Here is a 25,397-nt window from a genome sequence, read left to right as displayed (position 1 = left end):
TCCAGACCCTATATAAAGGGTGCGAGGCTTCCTTATTCCTTTGCTCATTTTCTCTTCTCTCTCTCCCATTTTCCTCGATTTTCGTGCAAGAAATATCCCGAAGCCCCGGTATCATTCCTGACCCCCGAAGCGAGTCCCGAGGCCCCGAAGATCCCGAGAAGTGAAATTCTCGAGCCGAAGCTCTGCCCGCGAGGAGCCCAATTTTTGTGAAGATCTTCCAGATCTACCGAAGAATACTACTTCTACAAGTCGTAGTGCTATCCGAGCATCGTCTAATCAAGTGAGTGTGTAGTCACTTTCTTCTTACACATAAATATTAAGTATTTGCTATGAAATACGTGTTATATGTGTATATATTGTTGTTTATTTGGAGTGAATGTGTGGTTACTCTCTTCTAACACATAAATATAAAGTATTAGCTATGAAATACGTGCTATGTGTTATATATTATTTGTCTATTTAAGATGGGCTTGGAATTGATGTTTTTATATGGGTGTTAAATGATTTAAACTATATATGTAATTTATATCTACAAATATGTTGGGTAGAACATGGGTAGATGAAATAGTTGATGTGTGTTGAAAGAATATGATAAGAGATAGGTGAGGATATAATGGTGATGATAATTAGGTGATGATAGATAGGTGATGAATTACGAGTCCAGGCGATGTTGTGGCTGCGTATTCATGCGATGATAGTCTAACCCTTATTATGATTTACGAGTCTAGACGATGTTGTGGCTGTGTAATCATGTGATGATACTCTAACCCTTACTAGACACATATTGAGGGAGTGATCCCCGAATTAGTATTGTCTATATGATGCAGGCGATGATCCTTAGGAAAAGTTCTTAGGAACAAACTTATAAGGAAATAAGATGTAAGGAGATGAGAGGAAAACATGATATAGGAGATGACCCTTAGGATAATATCTTTTGGGAAGATTAAACGAAGATAATGGGGATAGGTAATTGGGTTGATTGTTTGATGATTAAATATAATAATTATATTGTTGTGGGTTGAAAACCTTATACGCTCACCAGGCTCCCAAGCCTGACCCTCAGTTTTCTTTGCATTACAGGTAATGGCACAAGAGTATAAATTGGTGGACTTGACGAGAGATTTTGGATTATAGATCAATAGTTATAAATAACTGTTGTAAGGTCTATTTTATATCGTTTATGCTTTTGGTCTGTATCGGAACATGACATCCCGAGGTTATATTATTTAATGAAAATACATTCTCTTCGAGAAACGTTTTGATAAATTTTATCATATTTTATTTTGGGAACAAATTCCGCAACTCTTTTAATTAAAAGATTACTCTGATTTTATAAAACAAAGCATAAACAAATCGGTCTTTTCTGGCCGTGAAAATGGGGATATCCCAGATAGGTAATGGCACAAGAGCACAAGTGTAATGATCAGATGAGAGGTTTATGAATATAAGCCGGAAGAATAATAGATGTTTGTAAAGCATGTATTATTTCCGTTTATGATTATGTATTGTATTGACGATGACATCCCAATGTTTTTAATATAATTAAAATACATTTCTTCGAAAATACTTTGATAATATATTTATTAAATTTTGGGAACAAATTCCGCAACATTATTCTTCAAAAACGATACTCTGATTTTTAAATAAGCATAAATTAATTGGTCTTTTCTGGCCGTGAAATTGGATATGTCACAGTTCATTACCTAGATGTGTATAAAAAAGTAGTTAACAAATGTGAACAAAAAGAAAAGGTAATTACCCTGATAAGTCATATTTCCTTTTCAAATATCATTCCACCTTTCTTACGAGAAGATTGATTAAACCCCATGATTCTAGGAACCCTAGTCGCATACGTCTGTGTAGAAACTCCAAATCTATACCCATTGACATTGTATGGAAAAATTCAATTTTAAGGAAAAATCGCTTAAGAACCCTAGTTATTCAAATTTTGGGAGTTCTTATCTATGTAACATCAACCCTTTTCAATGGCGACGACGAAAGCTGGCAACTTCAAATATACCAACCTATTAGTTTCCGCACAACCACCAGATTACCAATGACATGTCATTGTTTTGCCATCCCACGATGGTCTACACTTCTGGCAGTTCATGGTCGTCGGTTCGATCACTGGTATGGTTGAACACATGTCCATGTTTCCAATCAACACTATTAAAACTTATATACATGTAACACCCGATCTTTGAAAGTATTATTAGTATTTTATTTAAAGTTAATTTCAAAGATTCCACCCTTCGTTGGGCGTAGGACAGTCCCCTACTTTAGGCTTAAGGGGGAGTTTGGTCGCGGGAATTAAGTGACTCACGCTTGGCGTAGGTTAAGCTAAGTCCAGCGTAGGAGCGCAGCTCAAAAACCCTAATCTTTGGGTACTTGAGCAATAGATAACTTTATGCACCTAGGTTATGGTTTTGTGCTCCTTGTGTCCATGAAAATGGATAAAGTCAAAGACTTTATATACTAAGACGTCCATTTGGTATAGATCTGATAATATATGGAGTTGATCTTCTGTTTTAAGGACTTAACGATTTAATTGGACACCAGGGAGCTATGTGGGGCATAATTTTCCTTACGATGGGCGTAGCTCTAATTTTGCCCATTTACCACCTTGAGCTCTACGTTGAGCGTAGGTCGACTGGAGTTGACAGTTGACTTCTGACCGTTGACCTTAACTTTAACCAAATTTGAATTTAGGTCAAATTAAGCATTTTGGGTTGTAGATTGAGACTTGGTACCTAATTGTTGTATAGGTGGCCTGTTGAGCCAGTTATTGGATCTGTGATCATCACGGTTATCGTCTAGATTACGAGGTGAGTTTTCTCACTATACTTTGTACCGTAGTATATGTCCTTATGTGTAGGATGTTGAAATACTATAGTAACCTGTTAGATCGGTAGATCTGTATGATTACTTGTATTGGTGGTTATCGTTTATCTGTTTACATATGTCGACATAGTGTGGTTGGGTTAGGCGGTACTGCTTTATGTTGTAAGCCAACAAAATCGGGAGCAATCCAGTCATAAGTTGAGGGACGGGAGGGCATTTCAGTCTTATGTTGTGGGCTCGGGAGAAATCCAGTCATAGGCTGAGCGCCGGTAGGGAAATCCACTCTTATGTTGTAGTCTCGGGAGCAAGTTAGTCATGAGTTGTGGGCCGAGAGTAGGCAATCCAATCTCATTTTGTAGGCTCAGGTGCAATCTGGTATGATGATATGGGCCCGGTGTGTATGCATTGTATATGTATTGTTGTGAGGGGTATATTAGGGAAACTCACTAAGCTTTGACTTACATTTGCTGATTTCAATATTTCTGGTACTTCTGATGATCGAGGCAAGGCGAAAGCGTGATCATACACATCATATGATTGTTTTATGTTTCGAGAGGTTGACTTGATACTATGATTTTTTGGATATGAATTGAAAAAAAATGGTTGTTTATCTACGGTTTATTGTGGAAATATTTTAAAAAATTGAAAATTTTTATCATGGTTTTTGAGATGTTACAATACAAGTATTAGGCTCTTGCCCCATCAAATTTGTGGGGATCCGACAAACTTTCGGCTCGACAAGCTTTTAACTTATCAGGGTAATTACATTTTCGTTTTGTTCACATCTAGGTGATTTTTTTTTGTACACACCTAGATAACAAACTTGTTGGAAGTGTTCACATATAACCATCATGACCGGTTGTAACTTGCTACAGCCGATCATAATGGTTATATGTGAACACTTTGAACAGGTTCATTACCTAGATGTGTACAAAATAAGGAAGTTACTCATATGTGAACAAAACGAAAAGGTAATTATCCTGATAAGTCATATCCCCTTATTTTAAAAACACTAAATTGTAAGATTATGAACAAAATACAGATTATAATTGCATTGAACATGGAACACCATTAAATCCATTTCAACAACCAATAAACCACAATACTTTATATAAGCAGAAATAAAAACATAGATTAAGCAATGCATTAACAATAATCAAAGAAAATATGTTATTTAACGCCACCTTGAACCACCAAACTACCGATGCCGCTGGTAGAGAACCAAACCGATGCAACCACTAGCCAGTGGTAACCTTCGACCAACGAATTGTCACCTTCAACAAATGTTTCCATTAGAGACAGAACAAAAGAAAGCGAGATAGAGAACAAAACTGTCTGCAACCACACTAACTGGTGGTAACCTTCAACCAGCGAACAACCACCTTCAACCATCGTTTATAGTCATTAGCAATCGTGACTAGATCGAGAAGAGAGATGCAATTAACGTCGTTGGAGCGTGAGAAACAGTCTGAGAAGCATGAACGTTGTGGGATCATGAGAAACAGTCGGAAAAGCATGAGAAACAGTCAGAGAAGCGGGATGGTGTGTATGGTCGTGGTTCGTGGTCACATAAACCATGAACGTGTTCATAATAAGCATTTCGGACTATTTTCTTATTAGCTAATAATCGTAAGGAAAAAGATGATCATTATAAGTAAAAGTAAAAAGGTTAAATTCTTACTTAATCGTTTTAATCATTTAAATTAAAATTAATATAATAATTAGGGTGTTGTTAGAATATAAAAAGAGTATGGATAGACTTACCCTATTTTGATTCCAAGATTGATAAATATATACCAAAAATAACCATATTAATTTCTAAACATGTTATGTAAACGTACGTAGACGACATAATATTTATCATTATTATTTGATTTTTGACGCTACCCAATTCATGGATAGAATCACTCATACATTTGATGAAAACTTGGAAATGAGGTTTATACTTTCCGGTCAGAAAGGCTACCCATAAGCTTTGCCTTCTCCCTCAACACAAACTTCTGTACCTTACCAGTCGCATTTCTTGGCAAATCATCAAAAATAACAGTTCGAGGTGCCATATAATGTGGCATGCGATCTCGACAATACTGAATAATTTCTTGAGCATCAACATCAACACCTTTCTTCAACTTCACAAATGCACAGGGAGTTTGACCCCAATGATCGTCGGGACGTGCAACGACAGCAACCTCCAGAACTGCAGGATGGCTATAAATCACAGTTTCCACCTCAATCGTGCATATATTTTCACCACCGGAGATTATAATATCTTTGGACCTATCCTTTACTTCTATATTCCCATCGGGATGTTTAACGGCAAGATCACCACTTCGAAACCATCCTCCGGCAAAAGCCTCTTCGGTTGCTCTCAAATCCTTGAAGTATCCACTCATGACTGCATTCCCTCTAAACATAACCTCCCCTAACGATTTTCCATCACATTTTACACTCTCCATTGTTGCAGGATCTTTTACATCGACATCCTCCATCACCAAAGTTTTCACTCCTTGTCGTGCTTGAAGCTTAAATTGTTCTTCACGAGGCAACCCTTCCCACTCGGGCTTCCACACACATAAAGTTCCTGGACCATACGTTTCACTGAGGCCATAAATATGAGATACACGAAACCCTAGCTCCTCTATCTTGGAAATGATTGACGCAGGTGGAGGTGCACCGCCGGTTACGATCTTAACTTCGTGTGGAAGTGGTTTCCGATCAGTCACCGGAGTATTCACAATCATGTTCAAGACAGTTGGAGCTCCATCCATATGTGTCACCTTGTGAAGGACTATATTATTAAATATATCTTTAGGATCGCAACGTCGTAGGCAAACATTAGTGCCACCAACGATAGCCACACCCCACGTGAAGCACCACCCGTTGCAGTGAAACATAGGCAACGTCCAAAGGTATATAGGCATCTCTCGCATATCACGTATGAACACCGAAGCAATGGAGCTAAGATAAGCTCCTCGGTGGCTACAAACTACTCCTTTCGGCCTCGATGTTGTCCCAGATGTATAGTTTAAACTGATAGGATCACATTCGTCATTTGGTCTGATTATAGAGAATTCAGTCACTCCATTCTCCACAAGGCTCTCGTATTCGTATTCGTATTTTCCTGTGGGTTTCAAGGGAGACTGCAGGGAGTCTTGTTCAGATATTACGACAATAAGAGGAGGTTTTAAATCCATCTTCTCGAGAATAGTGACAGCTTCTTCAGCTACATGCAATAATTGGTAGTCGACGAAGAGGATCTTGGCTTCTGAGTGTTCGAGAAGGGTTGAAACCATATTTGCATCCAGACGTTTGTTGAGAGGGCAAATGATGCCTCCAGCCATGGGAACTGCGAAATGAAGCTCTAACATAGCCGGGACATTTGGTGCTAGAGCCGCTACCTGCACTCCATAACTTTAGCTTCAGTAATGATTAGTATAATGGTTACTAAATGAGTAGAAAGAAAACTTACGACGTCGCCTCGAGAAACCCCTAAATGGTTAATGGCAGATGCAAGCTTGACGCACCTACGGTGTGTTTCTTCCCATGTGTACGTAATACACCCATAAACCACCGATGTCCGGTGGCTGTAAATATTGGCTGCTCGCTCCAAGAAGCTAATGGGTGATAAAGGTACGTAATTTGATGAGCAGTGGACTACACCCTCCAGTGATCGCCATGATTTTCCATGCAATTCGTCCCCAGATTCATCCAAGCGTGAGCCCTGGGACGAGTTCTCGCATCGAACCTTGCAAGAACGGTTTGTTGTGGTGGTGGTGGAACTTGGGCGAAACTGTGTTAATTTTGACTTTTTGAAGATTTTGTTCACTGTGATGTTGGTACACTTGTAACATGAGAGCTGTTTTTGGGTGGCAGATCTATGTATTAGCGAGTTTTAATAGAACTAAAACATGTAATTAGTTATAAACTTTCAATTAGGTTAATTAAATAGGTTTTGCTCCATTCTGAATCAAATCAGTACAACATGGCGTATCAATTATTTAAAGCAAAAGAGGAGAAGAAACAAATGTGATAAAAAGATGTTAACTTCCTAACATTTTTAGCAAGGATCAACTTCATAAAATACTTAACATTTCGAGACTTTCCTTAACTTATCCCTTGATTTTGTTTGGATTTAATTGAACCTGGCCTAAGTAAAAATGATTCATATATATACCATGATATATGATATTTTTTATTGTTATTTCATTATTTATTTATATTAGGATGAATATTTGTAAAAACATAACTCACCATTCAACCTCTTAAACATTTTATTGATACATTTATTAAAATTCAACCTATAATTAATTAACCACTTCTAACATGCTCTATAAGACATTTTTAAGGATGGAAAACAATGTGTTTTTTATCAACATGTGATGATTCCTATTCGTTGTGTCATGTAAGACTTCAGCATATCAATTTTTATGTTTTGAAAGATTTTTTTGTTTAATGCATAATACAACTTTAAGTTCACATCTAAAGAAATTAGATGATCATAGTGAGCAAATGGCTTATCTTAGGTGCGAAGAACGTGAAAAAGACAAAAATTACAATGCACATACAATTTAAACATTCCAAAGTGGCCTTCATTTAAATACACGATACCTTATTTTGATATGACGAGAAGCCCTTGTAGTGTAAGGTTTTAAGATTCATCCTGCAAGACTTGATTAATCATCATACTATATATATATATATATATATATATATATATATATATATATATATATATATATATATATATATATATATATATATATATATATATATATATATATATATATATATATATATATATATATTATCATGTAATCCAATAATCTGTGTAAGCAAAAAACCCAAATCTTACCTTATAATATAATCTTGTTATTAGATACCACCTTTATACAATATAAATTCTGTATGATATTACTTTTCTCGGATTGTTCAATTGAAAATGCAATGTTAGAGGCTTGTATTTATGTTCAAACGAGAAGGCTCCCAAGAACAACAAAGTGGACTTGTGTTTGTGTGGTATGCTTAGTTTGAGTTTTTAGAACTTAATGAAATAAGTCGAGCCCTATCCCCTAAAATGATTAAAAGGTGTTTTATCCATATGGTTATCATATCAAGAACCCTATGAAACAAGTAGATATCCACCCCTCCAATCATCAAACGTTACTAGTTGTAGGCTAGTATGTAGCTTACCTTGATCAACAATATTACTTTTGGCTGGAATTTAGTTAATTGTTTGGTGGGCGTTTTTGGATAATTCAAAAGTATTTCATTATGCTAAAGATTTTTTTTCTTTAGCTTCAAATTTAAATAATCCCAATATATAAATTATTAGGTTTATGTTAATAAACAAACAAAAATTGTTATGCAATGTTGTTTCTTAGAAAAATAACACAACACAATTGCATGTTTTTTACCTTTTGAAATCCAGCTTGTCAATTATCAAAAGAAATCAAGTACTGTATTAAATTATTACGGCCTTAAAGTAAAATATATCAATGCAATCTCCCAGGGCGGACCTATCTATGGGGATAGGAAAACTCGTTGCAATCAAGGTTTTACTGCCTTTTTTTTATATTTTCAAAACATGTATACCACTAGTATATAGTATACATTTCTTTTGGTCCCCCGGGCCCCGGCCTCAACCGGCCAAAATAGAAAAATAATAATAAATGCACCCATTTAATTTTAGGGCTATTCACTAGACTAGTCAAATCATTTTGCAATACACTCTTTGTAAAATGTTTTTAATTTTAGGGTATAAATCGAAATTAGGCACCGATCTACGTGCATATTTAATTATTAAATTTTGTTTAAGTTTATATACTATACCGTAAAAATGTTCATGTGGTATGTATTTTCTTTTAATTTTAATTAAAACTATAGTTTTTTGGATGGGTGATCGTTTTTATCTAGTTTTATTGTAAAATTTGTCCAAACTTGAAAACCTAAAAAGAACTAAAGAGGGAAATCTCTCTCTCTCTCTCTCTCTCTCTCTCTCTCTCTCTCTCTCTCTCTCTCTCATACCATCTACTACAAGAAAAAAGAGAATTAGCAGCGAAAAAGTCACCAGTAAAAGCTAGAAATGTCATTGGTAAAGGCAATAGTGGCGACATGTCGTCAATAAAAAGTCATCGGTACTACTCTGTCATTATTGTTCAAAATATCGTTGGCAAAGATACTTGTCACCGCTAATGCTCTTGTCGCCGGTAATATACTCTATCACCGCTAATAACTTTGCCGTCGGTAGTTCATTATGTCGTCGGTAATAGTTTATTCGGTAATAACATCTTTCATTTTTTATTTTTTTTTAAATCAACACTTTTGGGTGCAAAAAGAAATGATACGTAACAACATTAAATGCACACAAAAAATTACATAACGACATCTTAGGTACAAAATAGTGTTATAATTTCATACCAAAATAAACAACAAAAGTGTTATAATTCCAAAAAGTATCAAAGTATCACAACAAATCTAACATACAAAATACAAACTAATTATCTGACGAACCATCATCTATGTTCCCCTCGTTTCCTCCTTGATCTTTCCCCGATTGAAAAAACGCATAAAGTTCCTCCCTAAACATCGGGTTGGTGAGCATTGCCCGAAGATTTTTCAACCACATAATAAATACAAGAAATGCCAAAGTATATTGTTATTTCTTGCACTTGTAATAAAAACACAATTACCAAATCAACATGTATTTATTGATGCTAAAGTACATTTCTATTTTTAAACTAGGGACAAAAAACCAAAAAGTACATTACTATTTCTTGCACTTAAAACATAAACACAATTATCAAATCAACATGCATTTATTGATTATTATATAGATATATGAGACTTTGAAATTAAACAATATACTTTTTTGTGCTAAAGAACCTTAAATACAAGAAATACCAAAGTACATTGTTATTTCTTGCACTTGGGATAAAAACACAATTACCAAATCATCATTGCATTTATTGATGTCAAAGTACATTGTTATTTTTAAACTAGAGACAAAAAACCAAAGTACATGGCTATTTCTTGCACTTTGAACATAAACACAATTACAAACATAATTATCAAATCAATATGCATTTATTGATTATTATATAGATATATGGGACAAAAAACAAAGTGTCATACATTTTATCAAATAATCACCACAAATCAAAATTACCAAATCAACATGCATTTATTGAAATTAAATAATCTTGTTTTACCTGTGATTGTCGTGATGATTGTGGTGGTGGCTGTGATGGCAATGCAATCAGTGGGATAGTGGAAGGTTTTCGGTCAATGCCTCTGATATGGTCACGTCGTTCACCTAATATTCTCTCAAAAGTAGTTTTTTATTCAGCAAGTGTTAACTCTCTTTCACCTTCTGGCTCTTGCGTTTGTTTTAAGAGCTCTTCCACTAACAGATTTTGTGTTTTCCAAAAGTGATTAACAGTTAAGTATAAATAAACACTTAATTATATGATAAAATTATAATTAAATACTTACATATTGTTTCTCCGTTTGGTCATTAACAAATACACCATTCTTTTCGGTATGAGCCTTGCGAAACGTTTCCACTTTCTTTAGGTTCTATTTAATATTAAAAATTAGAATATATTTTAAATAAATAATTACATATATCGTACATTACATTTTAACAGAAAGTACTGTTATACGAGCTGACCCCCCACGATTCACGGACGTTTGCAGTTCAAGGACTTTTTTGATTCTTACCAAAGCAGCTAGGTGTTCATCCGTTTGGAAAAAATACTCAATTGCTTTCCTCCAATTATTAACCTCCATATCATCTGGGGGTGGCTAATGCTCTTGGGATACCCTCATACCCTCCGAGTTTCAAAATATATGTTGTTTTATGCTCTTGATAACCTCTTAACAAAGCCGTTTTAAAACTCTCTAACAACATAGCAGTCTGTGGATCCTGGGACATCCGATCAAAATCAAACTTTGTCTACAAAAACAAAACCAAAGTAGTCAAATAAAAACCAGTCATAATTAAACATATAAAATATTCATATATAAATAATTTACCCCTAAATGTTGCTTTACGGTATCCTTTATCGCTGGGGAAACTTTTTTCCAAGTTCTTTCATCAAAAGGGACCATCCGCCACATTATGTTTCCAATTTCGCATGTAAACATATCATTTAGCTCTCCTATGGGATAATATGTCATATCCCTACTACAGTTCATGTCAATCGATTTTTCCCTTATTGCTTAAGAGCGCTTTTTCAAGCTTAATGTTTTTCATTTTTCCTCTGACTTTCATGTGTGGCACAGCTACAAATATAATGAAAAATTATTAGAAACAATATTTTATGATAACTGAATAAAAATAGTAAATAAAATTTATAATAAGACTTGTCGTCCTGCTCATGCTGACCAGCACCTCTACCGCCTGGGAGAGGTGGGTCCTTGGCTCCATAACAGCAGCCATGGCGTACAAAAACAAAAGTCATATCGATGTCATTACCTGAAAAATTATAACATATACAGATACAATTTCTATTAGATATACACATTGTTTTTTATATTTGAGCTTTGTATTTTTTTATATTTTTGTTATTTATAACATTGTATTTTTTGTTTATTTTTTTTTCAATTGTAGCATTGTATTTTAAACAATTATATTATGTTGATGTTTTCTATTGTAGTGATTTACTTTATGCTTTCATTGTCAATAATAGCACTTACTTTATTTGTTTTTTTTACAACCAACATTGTTTTTTTTTACAAAAAATAGCATCCAACTTTATTTTTTTCAATAATAGCATCCTACAATAATATCATCCTATTTTATTTGTTTTTTTACAACGCACATTGTTTTTCTTACAAAAAAATAGCATTCTCAATAATAGCATCCTACTTTATTTGTTTTTTTTTTCAACAATAGCATCCTAAAATAATATCATTTTCAATAATAGCGTCCAACAAAAGGGAAAATACCGGCTATAGTCATTTATTGGGGGGAGGGGGAGGAGGGGAGGTGGGAATTTCAAATTTTATCCATGAAAAATCATTTTTCCGAGTAAAGTCATGCATTCCACGGAGGAACCTCTATGGGGCTGTTAGGCGTGTCAAACCTAACAAATAAAGGGTACAAATGACTCCTTAAACACTACTACTATGAACTAATAATGTAGTACAAGGTAAGCAGGGTCGATCCACAGAGACACGGGACAAGTGTTTATACCTTTTTGCGGAAAGTACAATAATGGTCACATAAATGGGGGGTTGGTATGCAAGGATTTAAACAAGAGGATAAAGCAATAACTAAATGATCAATTAAATGAAACAAATTCAGGATTTGTGAGAACTCCAACTCTATGCAAGACAATTTAACAATGTGATTCCAAGGATGAAATGATATCTACTCAATTCCACCTAAGTTGGCACTTGAAAGTGTTAACAAGCTCTAACACTTTCCATTCACCACAATAATTAACCAAAACAAGCTCTTTGATTAATCCTAACCTTACTAACCTAATCTAAACAAGCTCTTAGAATTAGATTGGAAGATTGCATGAAGCTTTATGTGAATGTTCCCAACAACACCCAATACTCCTCATAAGCTCGGGAGTGTAAAAGTGTATGTGAATAAGATTTACACTAAATCCATTCAATGGAAATCAATTTAGTGTTTGTTACTTAGTTCAATTCACAAAACAATTACGGATTTTTCAATTTGATAACTTGAATGACCTAACCCTAATTCAAATGGCCAATAAGAATCACAATTAGAATCAAACATTCAATTGAAACAAAATCAAATTCACTAGGTAGGAATTAGAAGCAAACATCAAATCACATGATTGAAATCACAACTAAAAAGTCAAGACATGAAGTTGGAGAAACTAGGGTTCTAGCCACTCATGACTAGAACAAGATCACAAATCTAGAAAATGAAATTAAAGTTCTTACAAAATGAAATCAAATGTTCCCAAGTGTTAATCAACTCCAAAATCCTCTAGAAAATCGCCTTCTTTGCTCCCAAAATCGACCCCCTCAAAACTGATTGTCTGAATTATAAGAAGACAAAACCACTTTAAAAACTGCCGAGACGTTTACACGGCCCGTGTAAACCAAAGGGTTCCATTTACACGGCCGTGTAAACAAGAAAAGTAGAATGCTTAATTCTTCCAGGTCTTCGAAGTAGAATGTCCTTGCATATACGTTTACACGGCCCGTGTAAATTATAGGTATACATTTACACGGCCGTGTAAACTCCTGTGAAGCCAAATTCTTCATTTCTTCTCTTCAGAGCTCCAAAACTTCTACAACTTTGTCTCCAACTCTTGATAACTTCCTCCAACAAGATCCAAACTTCATAAGTCCCTGAAATATCCTAAAAGCGTGTGAATGGAATTGCATCATGAAAAATCCCGAAAATATACAAAATGCATGAGCTTAAACCTAAATGTAATGCACTTTTATGAACTAAAACTATAAAAATGAATGCATGAAATGCACCTAACAGGGGCTCCACGGAACGAAGAATTCTCCGCATAGAGGGGGTATTTTTGTAATTTCACCCCTCTCCTCTTTGACAAAAATGGTCCCCCTCTTTGGTCCCCCATTTTCCCCTAATTCCTCTTCGACTTCGAACTTCTATCCGCATCGATAGGGTATTTCGATTTTTTTCCGACGACGACTTCAAACCCGACGACAACGACATCAAACGAAGTCATTTTCCGGTGAAATTGACTTGAAACAGCAAAATCCGACACCGATGGAGGGCAATTTCCCCAATATTTTCGCCGATGGATACGGCTCCTAGGTATTTCTCACATTCTCTCTTTTGATTAATGTTGTATTGTATATATTTATGATTCAAATGTTACGAAAATCCAATTGATTACCATAAATATATACATATTTTGATTTGGTAGATGTTAGGATTAAGAGGCCATTCGAATTTTGGGATGATGCATTCCGCAGAGATGTACGTCATTCCGCACAGGGTCCTCTGTGGATTGATGTATTGCCTCTGTGGAATGAATTAAACGACCAAAAATGAGTCTCCGCGGAGTTGTAGGTCATTCTGCATAGGGGTCTCCGCGGAGCTGTAGGCCACTCCACAAAGGGTCTCCGCGAAATGACCTGTTGCATCCGCTGAATGACCTAAAATGGATTTCCCCCTTTTCTTTCTACCTTTTTATATGAACTATTTATTACTATATAAAAAGTAATTTGCTATTTATTTCATAAACTGAATTAGAAAAAGTAACTTTGAAACCTTGTTTTTTATTTTCAATTACTAATGTTTTATATGAAATTAAATGTATATGTTTTATAGCATAATGATCTCAATCAAAAAGCACATTTAACTTTAAAATGTGTGGTGGGTACGATTATTAAAGACTATTTTATGCGCCTAACACAATCGCAACGAGTATTATTTGAAGTTTCACCGTTTGGAAGATTCTTAGGAATGCTTGTCCCCCATGGTGACCCCTTACTTGTGCATTTGATGATGTTGTATGAAGTAAGGTCTCAGCAAATGTTTGAAATTGGGAGGTTTCTTTTTGAGATACTGGGGATGTAGTTGGATTTTGGTGAAACTGAATATATTTTGATTTGTGGTTTATGAGTTGGTCCTTATGTGGATTTACTCCATGACAAAAAAAAGATCGGCCAAATTCAAATCTTCGTGCTTGGTTGTTCCTGGATTTCTGATGCACGTTTGCAAATGAAAGATTTAGAAGACTACATTATGTCTTCGAATTATTTGTCACTTCAGGATGAAGATATTGTAATGCTTATCCAGCTTGTTTTTATGTAGAAAGGTCTCCATGGACGGGACGTTAAAACGGGCATTCCCGCGGCAGTATACAAGCTTGTTGATAATATACATGATTGGAAAAGATATTACATTTAAAGATTGGGTATAAATACAATAATACCTAATTATAATAAATAAATTGAAAATTGCAAGGTTGCATGGGGTACGTATTTTTGGACCTATACTTCGGGGTTGATGCGTGGAATGTTTGAGAAAATAGAAAATTTTAGAATATTCAAGCAGGCCAATCCCGAATCCAAGAAAGTACACAAGTATATCGTTGTCGGTTTTATGCTTCCTTTTAAGGTTAGTTTCTAATGCATTTAAATAGTTATCATACTTCCGTTTTTATACGATAAAAACATATCAATTTTTTTCATCCCGACTCATCATATCCGCCTTGTTTTCTTGAATTTGGACATATCGATCAAATTTGTTTCCAAAATGATCGATAACGCAAGCTCCCGAAGCCGACGAACCCGATTTTTTTGTTTTATTTCTTCCAACGGGCCGACGAAGAGGTTGTTCGTCTTCAATCATCACTGATGTCAATGTGTGTTCGTCCGTCCGATTGTTGGGAAGTTGCATCGGGGTTTCTTAAACGCTTTGAACTGAAAGTTGTTTGTGAAGTTCCTTCTGTTTGCTCTTTCAATTTTGGAGCATCTTTCAATTTTAGTCACGGTTTCACATATAGAAAACCTTTACGGGTTGGTGTTGTTTTTTCAAATTGATCAAAGGTCTCCTTAAAGACATCAAAATCGTTTGACCCACTTTTGTGTAAGTTTTTGAGGTTGTAAATTCCTCCAAATTTGATGCATTTTAGTCGCAAATCGCGCCATTTCGAGCTAAGTTGGTCAAGATTTTCAGTGTCACCTCCCACTAACTCATGGAACACACTCAAACTTTCTCTCGGGAACAAGTATAGATTTGTGAATCTTCTTTAATTGGGTCTTGGGAAGCTAATACCCATGCCTCCGCTAACTTATTTTCTTCCTATTTTGTCCATGGTACCCTTTCGAGTGTATTGGTTCAAGCCGGGTTTTTTCCTTTTTTTGGGTTGAGGTGGTGGGGGTGAAGGCTGCGTTTCCAAAATAAAATCTGGTGAATGAGGGGGTTGTGACGCTTGTGGTTGATATTATTTGAATTGTTGTTGATAGGCCGGGAAAGGTTGGAATTATTGTTAGAAAAGTGGTGTTTGTTGAATAGGGGAACCGATTCAGAGCAAATTCACAAAACCAACTTGAGGTTTCATGGTCGGGAATTGGCGGAGAATTGTATCTAACACAAAATCGTTATCGATTTGCGGTTTCAATAGTTTTTTTTTTTTTTTTTTTTTTGGGGGGGGGGGGGGGGGGGTATTTTGATTATGATTCATGGTTTTTTGTTGTAAAAAGGTTATGTGTAATTGTGTGACAAATAAAATAATGGTGTAAAAAATGAGGTTGTATAGTAAGGTATTTATAGATAAAATTGTTGTGTAAAAAATAAAAAATTGGTCGTCGGAACAGCTAGTCAAACGGTCGAATTCTCCAAACACTCGCATTGGTCATTGTCTTGCGTCTTCCCACCACGAACCACCATGGAAACACCTGACCACGATCGTAGCCACGTAGACCATGAGTCGATTCGTGGACGGTGTTTTGGATGGTCTTATAACAACTATACAAAAAAAACATGGACCGAACAAACAAATTACTTAAAACCACATGATGATTCTTGTAATTTACTTAAAATAAATTACTTAAAACAACATGATGATTCTTGTAATTTACTTAAAATTAAACACTTGGGTTGTAGTGACTTAATAAGACATATGGAAGATATGGTGGATAACATATTGATCCATGTTTAAATCTCTGTGGCCATGGAAATTCGCCTGCAGGACTCCAGGGCATGAGACATAAGCTCATATTTGTAGCGGGGAAGTTCCCTTTCCAACAAAAATTACCTAGAGTTATATAAAGCCTAAAATATAAAAATATGTATCGGAGATACCAGTAAATTTATTGTAAAATCATAATAACATAAATAATTATAAAAATAAATAAATAAAACAAAAACAAAAAACAGTAATATATTATATACCCTTTTCGGAATCCTTCCAACAAGTAAACGTCGGGCAGCCGGGCAAGTCGCCATGGTTTGTTGTTTTCCGCGGCAATTTTCCTACCCGTCTACCATTCCCGGGTAAATAGCCTGCCGCTTTCGATTACGATCGATCAACAATCCCACAAACTCAACTCCAAGATGAACGATGAATCTTCATCTCATTGTCAAATCCCATCACCAAAACCCACAACCCCATCTTCTCTAAATTATTACCACCCATCTCCATCACGCACCATCTACAGCGATCGATTTATCCCCTCTCGATCCGCATCCAATTTCGCCCTATTTGGCTTGTCTACTCCGCCACCGTCCGACGGAGGCGCTGACAACGACACTTCTTCTTCCTCAGCCGCCTACACTGCCCTTTTGAGAAAGGCATTGTTTGGGTCGGATCTGGGATTCGTTCCTCCCAGTACGCCTGATAAGAAGAACTCTCCAGTGACTACTACTAATCCAGTAAACCGGAATATTTTTCGCTTCAAGAGTGAGACTAGGCAATCGTTGCATTCGCTGTCTCCGTTTGGATTTGATAATGAGTTGCCTGGGGTTAGTCATCGACCTGCTAAAGCTCGACGAATTGTTCCCAGATCTCCTTATAAGGTCAGTACTCCAGCCAATTACTCCAAATCTTTGTTAACTTGATGACATTGGGTTCTAATCATTTGGTGATTTTAGTACTAGAAGCTCACATTGGCTCCTAATCATTTGATTTTAGGTTCTAGATGCACCAGCATTGCAAGATGATTTTTACCTAAATCTTGTAGATTGGTCTTCTCATAATATCTTGGCTGTGGGATTGAGCAATTGTGTTTACTTATGGAATGCCTCTAGTAGTAAGGTAAATTGACCAAAATCATCAACTCTTTTGACTTATGCTTTCATGATCATCTAAATTAACATTCAAAGCTAAAACTCCATGAAAACACAGGTTACAAAATTATGTGATTTGGGCATTGATGAAACAGTCTGTTCAGTTGGGTGGTCACAACAAGGAACAACTCTTGCAGTTGGAACTAGCAATGGAGAAGTCCAGGTAAATGTTATATTAATCTTATTCAACTTATATTATATAAAATCTACTTTCTTTACAAAATGTAACCAAGTTTGTGAATTCAGATATGGGATGTGTTTGGATGCAAGAAAGTTAGAACCATGGAAGGACACAGATCACGTGTTGGAGCCTTGGCTTGGAATTCATCCATGTTATCTTCAGGAAGCCGTGATAAAAGTGTTCTTCAACGGGACCCACGTGTAGAACAAGATTTTGTTAGTAAGTTAAATGGTCATAAATCAGAAGTGTGTGGACTCAAATGGTCTTATGATAATCGCGAATTAGCATCAGGGGGAAACGATAATCGGGTATGTATGCAATTATAATCACTTTCCACAAAATAACAATCTTTTTTTTATAATACAAAGTTGAGAATTAATCTTTATTGTGTTTAGCTTTTTGTTTGGAATCAACATTCAACACAACCTGTTTTGAAATACTGTGAACACACTGCTGCTGTGAAAGCAATTGCGTGGTCCCCACATCTTTATGGACTTTTGGCTTCCGGTGGCGGCACTGCTGACCGGTGTATCAGATTTTGGAACACAACCACCAATTCTCACCTGAGCTGTGTGGATACCGGTAGTCAGGTAAATCTAACTTTTTTTTTTGTATACAAAAATGGAATCAAGATTTGGTACTTTTTTTAAATCTTTTCTTGAATCCAATAAAAGGGTTGTTGTTATTTTGTCAGGTGTGTAATCTTGTGTGGTCTAAGAATGGGAATGAACTTGTGAGCACACATGGATACTCTCAGAATCAAATTATAGTCTGGAAGTACCCTAATATGTCAAAGGTATGATCTTTTTCATCTGGGTTTGACTTTTTCTCTAAAATTGGAAGTTTGACTTTTTTCTTTTGTGAAAAAGGGTGTGTATAAGATTACTTATAAATGTGAATCTTGAATGGAATTGCAGTTGGCTACTCTTACTGGGCATACATACAGAGTTCTTTACCTTGCAATCTCACCTGATGGACAGGTAATCTAATATGATATATAATGATATAATTAATTGTTAATTTGAAAAGAATTCATTTGAAGTTGTTTAAATCTAGTTGACAGATTGTGTGATGGTTTTAAAATTATAACTGGTTATGCAGACGATTGTGACTGGAGCTGGAGATGAAACACTTAGATTTTGGAATGCATTTCCTTCGCCTAAATCTCAGGTAAGTTTTAACATTTTGACACGTTGACTTTTTGAGTCAAAAAGACTTGAATTCAAGTTTAAAATTACATGAATTGATTGTATGAGAAACCACCCATGTAAGCATATAACTAGTACTACTATTTATAATGACAAAATTGGTAATTGAATTTATGAATGCAGAACAATGAGAGTGCAATTGGAGCATCATCTTTTGGAAGAACACATATACGTTAAGCTGATTTTGGTTTTTGATGTGTTGTGAAAAAGAAGTTAATTGGTCATAGCTTATGACTGAAATGATATAATACACCACAAGCAGAAAGAGTTGACAATTTAGAAGCTAAAAAGGTCAGATTATTGAAGAGGTTTGTGATCTGGATTAAGATTAAACTTTAAAGATGATAGACCTATTGCTCCTCACTTGTGAAGCTCAAGTTTCTTGATCTTGTTGGATTTTTTGTAAATAACCTTATCAATGCTACAATTTTTATATTAATACCAATATTAACTTTTTACATGTTCGGTTTTTAGTTTTGAGCTTGAATTCCAAAAAAAATAAAATAACATTGTTACCAAAATCTTTCAAGAGTGGGTTGCTAAATCTAATAAGCTTTTCTAACCTAGTAATGATGGTGCCATTACTATATCATCAAGGTGGCCCAATGATGCTATTACTGTCACCTGGCGATTTTGTGTATGTGTAACTGGAATTTATTTTAGTCTGTTATCTAATACAAGTCATGTTGTATATGCAAATTGCAAACGTGTATAATAGAAAAGATGATGTTTTCATATTTTGTACAATTGGGTGTGTATATGTATATAATGATTATACAAAATATTTTGGCTCTCCTAAGAATTTGAACATTCCTTATACGAATCTGGTTATTTGATTCATATTGTTCATGTGTGTAAAATATTAAGTGTATTCTTTTGGATTATCTTGAGAACTTATATGGATACCTAGACATATTTTAGACCCGAAATCTCTATATATAACCAACTCATGTTACTATAAAGTATAACCCTCAACTAATATTATCACTAAAACACTTTGTCAATTTCTGGTTTGTCTATGAAAATTGAAAGCGACACCATCTCATTGATCACGATGAATCACATAAATATCATGTGTACTTTATTATATGTGTGATTGTTCAGTTCCCCAAAAATACATCCACATAAACCGAGTGAACTCAAGTACTACAACAATTACGAGAAAATGATTATTTAAGTATGATTAGAAAGACTTACAAACGCCAATCTTATTGAGTTTATTGAGGAATAACTTCTTTTTTAAAAAAGACCAAGTATACGAAAGTCATATTCTTGAATGCCATGTCAGACTCAAGAAATAAGTAGGTCTTCTTTCAGTACATCAAATTAATTAAAATGTCCCACAGGACCAAGTGCGGTCAATTCTTGTGTTACCATTTTAATTCTAGTCCTCTTGGTTTTGTCTGAATGCAAAGTTAATTCCACTTTATTTTTCTTTCTTTTTTGAGACAAATATGCTCTCAAATCATTTTTTATATTTTTTTAAACTAGAAAGAAACCAACAAAAGCTGTACATCTTTGGTTTTTCTTACATTTTATTAACACGCGATCATAATCTTTCTTCTTCCATCAATGACATGGTTGGTTTTTGATCATCAATCCTCATGTTAACGAATCCCCAAATTTCTGTTCCAAATTACATAACAATGAACATCCAATACTTATAAATTCACAACAATTTTATGTGTATTTTTTTTGGTCATGTTTTACCTGCTAATTGTTGAAAATGGAGTAATGCCTTCAGTGATGGCTGAATTGCTGTCAAAATGAACTTGTTTTGATGATGTCATTTTGTGGTTTACTATCTCACTTTGCTGTTGAAAGGAGCATACTCTGTTTTCTTTTGAACCCTTGTGCCAAAATAATACAAAATTTAGTAAAAATGTATACATAAATAAATAAAATATTTGAATATTTATAGTTTAAAAACAAAAATCCAAATTTAATCAATTATGGTGTTATAAATGGGGATCGAAAATAACCTTCATAAAAATAGACTGATGTCTAGCCCTAGGCCTAGGCCTATTCAATTCAGAACCAGAATCCAATGTGAGCTGCAAATTACAAAAAATAAAATTTAAATGTCAGGTTTAGGGTTTAAGGTTCAAGGTTTAGGGTTTAGGATTTAGGATTTAGGGTTTAGGGTTCATACCTTGTTAAAGAGATCGATTGGTGGGGCATTTTGAGCTCTTTTTTCAGTTTGAAAATTAAATGCCTGAAAAAATATTTTTAAAAAAATGGAATTTTTTATGATATTATTTAAGGAAGAAATAATTGAAAAGTGGAATTGTATTACGAGAAACTACTACCATAGCTACTGTTGTCTCCCTCTTGCTACTTCTAAAAACTCCTAGATCTCCTTTACTTGAAAATATCTACATTTAAAAAAAAATCATGCATTATTTTTTTAATTATTTAAATAATTGTATTATATAGAAATAAAAATAATTACTTTTTTGTTGAGAGGTAATGCTTTAAATCTGGAAATTGTTTCACAATCTTCTTGTTTACTTTCTGTCGCAAAGGAAAATCTAGGCTTCTGTGGTACCTGTATAATATTAATACACAACTTTTTTAATTACATTATTTTTATATTTTTAATTATTCTTTTTTTTATTATTCAAATATAAAAATTTAAGATATGATGTGCTATCAACCTTTAAGTTGTTGCAGTATGATGAAGTTGATGGAACTGCAGCAGTGTTTTGTGCAGCTCTCTCTGTTGTCTTCAAGTGAAATTCCTGGTAAAAAAAATATAATATAATATTGCCACAAAAACAAATTAATTAATTAAATATTAGAAAATTAATAATGAGCATACTTGAAATTCTGGTAACTGAGGAGTGCTTCTTTTTTGTTGTAACAATGAAGGTGTCTCAAAAATCTGCACGTGATAAATTAAATATATAAAAAAAACATAACCTTAAAGTATACAAACTTTTTTTAAATATTTTTGTTTTGTGAAATATCAATGAAAACAATGTACACAAACAACATGCTGTCAGTGTGATGCTTAAATTCACAGTACACTTCAATAACATTATTTTAAGAGTAAATTACATCTTTGGTCCCTGAGTATAGCTGATTTTTTCAGTTTTGGTCCCAGAAAGTTTTCCTTACAATTTTGATCCTTATTTCAGGTTTTATAACGCTTTCGGAACCAAAATAGACATTTTACTTGGACCATAGACTAAAAATGATACAAACACCTCAGTTGAGGACCAAAATTGCAAAAATAAGCTATTCTCAGGGACCAAAAATGTAATTTTCTCCAATTTATAAAGAAATTAAGTTAGTTATGCACAAAATAAAATACAAACTTTTCTATTGAGTGGAAGGGCTCTAAACCCATGAGCTCTTGAAGCCACATTTTCGTTTCCAGTATCGCCCTTTTGCCTAACACCAAAAGATATTCAATTACATGTTAGTAAATAAAAAACATAAAAATGCAAAAAATCTTTAAAATAATAGTGAGATGTGGATTTATAATAACCTTATCCTTTGTGACCTTTGTGCCCTTTGAGCTGTTGCAAGATCAGGTGGTCTAGGAACAGTAATATGCAACTTACTATCCATGCCACCTTCCTATATATAACCATAAAAATATAAAATTAAATTAAAAACTAAAAAAAGAAAACTTCTAAAAAATCATTCACAAGATCAAATGAACCACTTATAATATGTATGTTAACCTTTTTTGGTGCCTTGTGGATAAAATTAGCTTGTTGCTTTGTGTCAGTGACCTGAAATTTAAATTTATAGGCATCAAGTATTTATCCTTTAATATATAAAGTGTGCAGAAATGTTTCATTACAATGATAAAAGGGTATTTCTGACCTTACACAAGAGGCCTCCCTCGAGCTTTTGTCTTTTGGCTGCTTGACCTTCTACATTTATAGAATTGTTACCCGATTTTTGAACCCTAACACACAATGATATAAAGTTTTTTTCAAATTTATGGTTTACAAAACAATAAAACATAATCACAAGAATAATTTCAATTTCAGCAGTATAATTAATACCTGGAATGATCCATTAAACGTTCTTGATTTTGTTTAGCTAATTGACTTGCAGTAGGTTTCATTAAAGTTGAGGTTCTTGGAAAACTTGGTTTCAAATTTGATTTTATCTTAGATTTATAATTATCATTTCTTCTAGGCTGTTGCTTCTGGAAGGTTTGTAGACAGTAACTTTTTAAGTCCAAAGAAACTCCCCCATTCGCCACATCACCATCTGTAAAATAGTTATCAGTTGACTTTATTAGTCCTTATTTACAATAAGGGTACAATAGTCAATACCTGTGTTGGTCTTGGTCAAAGCCATTGAAGAACCCTCTTGTGCTCTTACAACATTAGAGACATTATCCAACTGATTTGTGTTAAAACCTTTTGATTCTGTATGAATGTTGGCATTTTCATTTTGCTCTCTTGAAATTAATCTAACTGCAAATGCTGAAATTAAAAAAAAATGTGGTAAAGAAGTCAAAAACTGTGTACTATTGAGCCTATGACAGTGAAAGCAGTATACATATTTTTATAAAACTTATAAGAACAAGAATCGGAAACAGATATGATACATATAGAGACAAGAAATGGCATCATTAACAGAAGATAGAGTGTGGCTAGAAATGCGCTTCCTTTAAAACCTAAATAAATTGACCATTGATGAATTTGGGATGTAATCAGGACTAAAACTGGCAAGTCAAATTACTACTAGCAATAATACAATTTCAAAAGAGGCAACAACCAGTTCATATAGTAAACCAGAACTAGAAAATAACTACATCTGTGAGAAGAACTCAAAGTTAGTAACTGGTGATTGGGACCACTTATTAGTTAGAATGGTAAATTTTGTCTTCTGCAATAATATGGACCACAAACCCAAGATATATACATCAGCTTGACCTGCATGAGCCAGTGGTTTAGTGACTACACCAAACTAGCAAACACTACACAAATTTCCATAATCAGATTACGAAACCACAAGGTGCATCCCTGTGAAATTACTTTTCAAATGTTATTGCAGAAGAATGGATATGTTGAGACTTTTTAGGTCAAACCTTATACTTTCAAATTCGAAATTAACCTGAATGATCTACCAAATTTAACCTAAAACTAGTTTCTGAGAGTAGGAATTTCATAAAGTTACATGTAACTACCGGTATTTTTCCTGAAATCAATCAATTTTGGACCTAAATAATTTACGAGTAACCTCAAAAGTCAAACACTAGGGAGCGTGTATATTTGAAATGGAAAAAAAAAAATTCAATAAATTCAGCTCGGCTTAGGTGCGACACTGTTTCCCCTATTTACAGGTGTAACAAAACGATCGATATCATGAACAATGAGAATCTCCAGCAAATGATGCTTATAAAAAAACATTGAACATCTCCAGGAATGCTTATGATCTATTGGTGTAAAAATCAGCTAAAACCTATAATAACTACTCATAATCAGGCACAAAAAACGGAGCACAAGCATAAAACGGCAATGTATACAGATTTCAACAACTTACGCGAAGGCGGATAGCTTTCAACGGACTCAAACCACATTTCAGCTTCACGAGCTTCTACCGTCGACTCCTCCCTTGTAAAATCAAAGAACCGCGCAGCTTCAAACTCGTAATCGAGATCGATTTCCACAGCCGTAAACGTAAACTCCACAGCGACATTACCACTACTACTATCATCCTCCATTTCCACCTCCATTCTCAAAACTCTATCTCTCTCTAGAAAACCTGTGATTTTGGCTTTTCTTCACAAAAGCTGAGAAGTTTTGGGGATTGTGTTGCAGTGAACACAGCAATACGCGCAGAAGTGTGTACCTGTAGGTATACAACTATACATACAGATTTGTGTATCTATAGATTAGGGGACTGTAGCAAGAGACAAGAAGGGTATTAAAAGAGATTTGGAATTTGAATAGATGTGGGGTTTCTAAAAGGAAGATAACGTTATGATTTTTGAAATGACGAGTATGCCCTCTAATCGGTTTGTTTGAACGGGGTTTGTTTTATTCTTTTATTTTTTGGGTTTTATAAAACAAAATATTGAGAAATGTGTCTTCTTGGAATGTGATCGGATGAGAATTTTTTAAATTGGGAAATTTGATGAATGGAATAATATTGTATCATTTTGTTGTTTATATTTTTAGCAGATAAATTTTAAGTATTACATATATTTTATAGTCATATTCATAATTAATCACAAAACAAAACTACAAAAATGATCCCTGTGGTTTTCATTTTATGTGGTTAAGGTACAAACCTTTGAAAAGTTAAAGATTTTCTCATTTTTAACAAGTTTTGTTGTGGTTTCGGTTTTTTTCCGTTAGCTTTAACAGTTTGGTTGTTAAATTTTTTTTAAATGATCATTTTACATTCAGGACATTTCTACAACTAAACT

General features: G+C 34.4%; 2 protein-coding genes and 1 pseudogene across 4 annotated transcripts; 1 reads left to right on the top strand and 2 right to left on the bottom strand.

The window, feature by feature from the left end:
* Window positions 1-4,754: 4,754 nt before the first annotated feature.
* On the bottom strand, window positions 4,755-10,629 carry LOC111918808 (butanoate--CoA ligase AAE1-like; annotated as a pseudogene).
* Window positions 10,630-16,730: 6,101 nt separating this feature from the next.
* LOC111918742 (protein FIZZY-RELATED 2) lies at window positions 16,731-19,454 on the top strand. Its single transcript, XM_023914362.3, has 9 exons — window positions 16,731-17,335; window positions 17,451-17,573; window positions 17,664-17,768; window positions 17,852-18,094; window positions 18,182-18,376; window positions 18,481-18,582; window positions 18,704-18,766; window positions 18,888-18,956; window positions 19,118-19,454. Exons 1-9 carry the CDS (start codon window positions 16,874-16,876, stop codon window positions 19,169-19,171), a joined length of 1,416 nt encoding a protein of 471 aa, XP_023770130.1. The 5' UTR covers window positions 16,731-16,873; the 3' UTR covers window positions 19,172-19,454.
* Window positions 19,455-20,391: 937 nt separating this feature from the next.
* LOC111918743 (protein TPX2) lies at window positions 20,392-24,910 on the bottom strand. 3 transcript variants are annotated; one of them, XR_006184085.2, is made up of 15 exons: window positions 24,509-24,910; window positions 23,293-23,445; window positions 23,017-23,227; window positions 22,832-22,916; window positions 22,687-22,737; window positions 22,488-22,579; window positions 22,315-22,390; window positions 21,816-21,878; window positions 21,652-21,735; window positions 21,447-21,542; window positions 21,301-21,369; window positions 21,147-21,209; window positions 20,977-21,048; window positions 20,705-20,834; window positions 20,392-20,620 (listed from the first exon to the last, which is right to left on the bottom strand). XR_006184085.2 is itself a non-coding variant. In XM_042895644.2 (15 exons), the coding sequence occupies exons 1-15, from the start codon at window positions 24,699-24,701 to the stop codon at window positions 20,602-20,604; spliced, it is 1,467 nt and encodes a 488-aa protein (XP_042751578.1). In that variant the 5' UTR covers window positions 24,702-24,903; the 3' UTR covers window positions 20,392-20,601. The 3 variants fall into 3 exon arrangements, 2 of the variants coding, with proteins under 2 accessions (XP_042751578.1, XP_023770131.1); XM_042895644.2 differs by having other exon boundaries at window positions 20,705-20,844; window positions 24,509-24,903; XM_023914363.3 differs by having other exon boundaries at window positions 20,705-20,844; window positions 21,304-21,369; window positions 24,509-24,901.
* Window positions 24,911-25,397: the final 487 nt, after the last annotated feature.

The sequence above is a fragment of the Lactuca sativa genome, chromosome 6 (genome assembly GCF_002870075.4).
Source record: "Lactuca sativa cultivar Salinas chromosome 6, Lsat_Salinas_v11, whole genome shotgun sequence".
Classification (NCBI taxonomy): domain Eukaryota; kingdom Viridiplantae; phylum Streptophyta; class Magnoliopsida; order Asterales; family Asteraceae; genus Lactuca; species Lactuca sativa.
The sequence above is the reverse complement of the archived record's forward strand: the minus strand, read 5'-3'. Positions and strand labels throughout refer to the sequence as shown.

What these genes read in the sequence shown, in the direction of transcription:
- LOC111918742 (XM_023914362.3), top strand. Translation starts at nt 16,874, where the DNA reads ATGAACGATGAATCTTCATCTCATTGTCAAATCCCATCACCAAAACCC. An exon ending in TTCCCAGATCTCCTTATAAG is followed by an intron (nt 17,336 to 17,450) that starts GTCAGTACTCCA and finishes ATTTGATTTTAG; the next exon opens with GTTCTAGATGCACCAGCATT. An exon ending in CAATCTCACCTGATGGACAG is followed by an intron (nt 18,767 to 18,887) that starts GTAATCTAATAT and finishes CTGGTTATGCAG; the next exon opens with ACGATTGTGACTGGAGCTGG.
- LOC111918743 (XM_042895644.2), bottom strand. Translation starts at nt 24,701, where the DNA reads ATGGAGGTGGAAATGGAGGATGATAGTAGTAGTGGTAATGTCGCTGTG. An exon ending in TTTGACCAAGACCAACACAG is followed by an intron (nt 23,228 to 23,292) that starts GTATTGACTATT and finishes ACTATTTTACAG; the next exon opens with ATGGTGATGTGGCGAATGGG. An exon ending in AGACAACAGTAGCTATGGTA is followed by an intron (nt 21,210 to 21,300) that starts GTAGTTTCTCGT and finishes ATATTTTTTCAG; the next exon opens with GCATTTAATTTTCAAACTGA.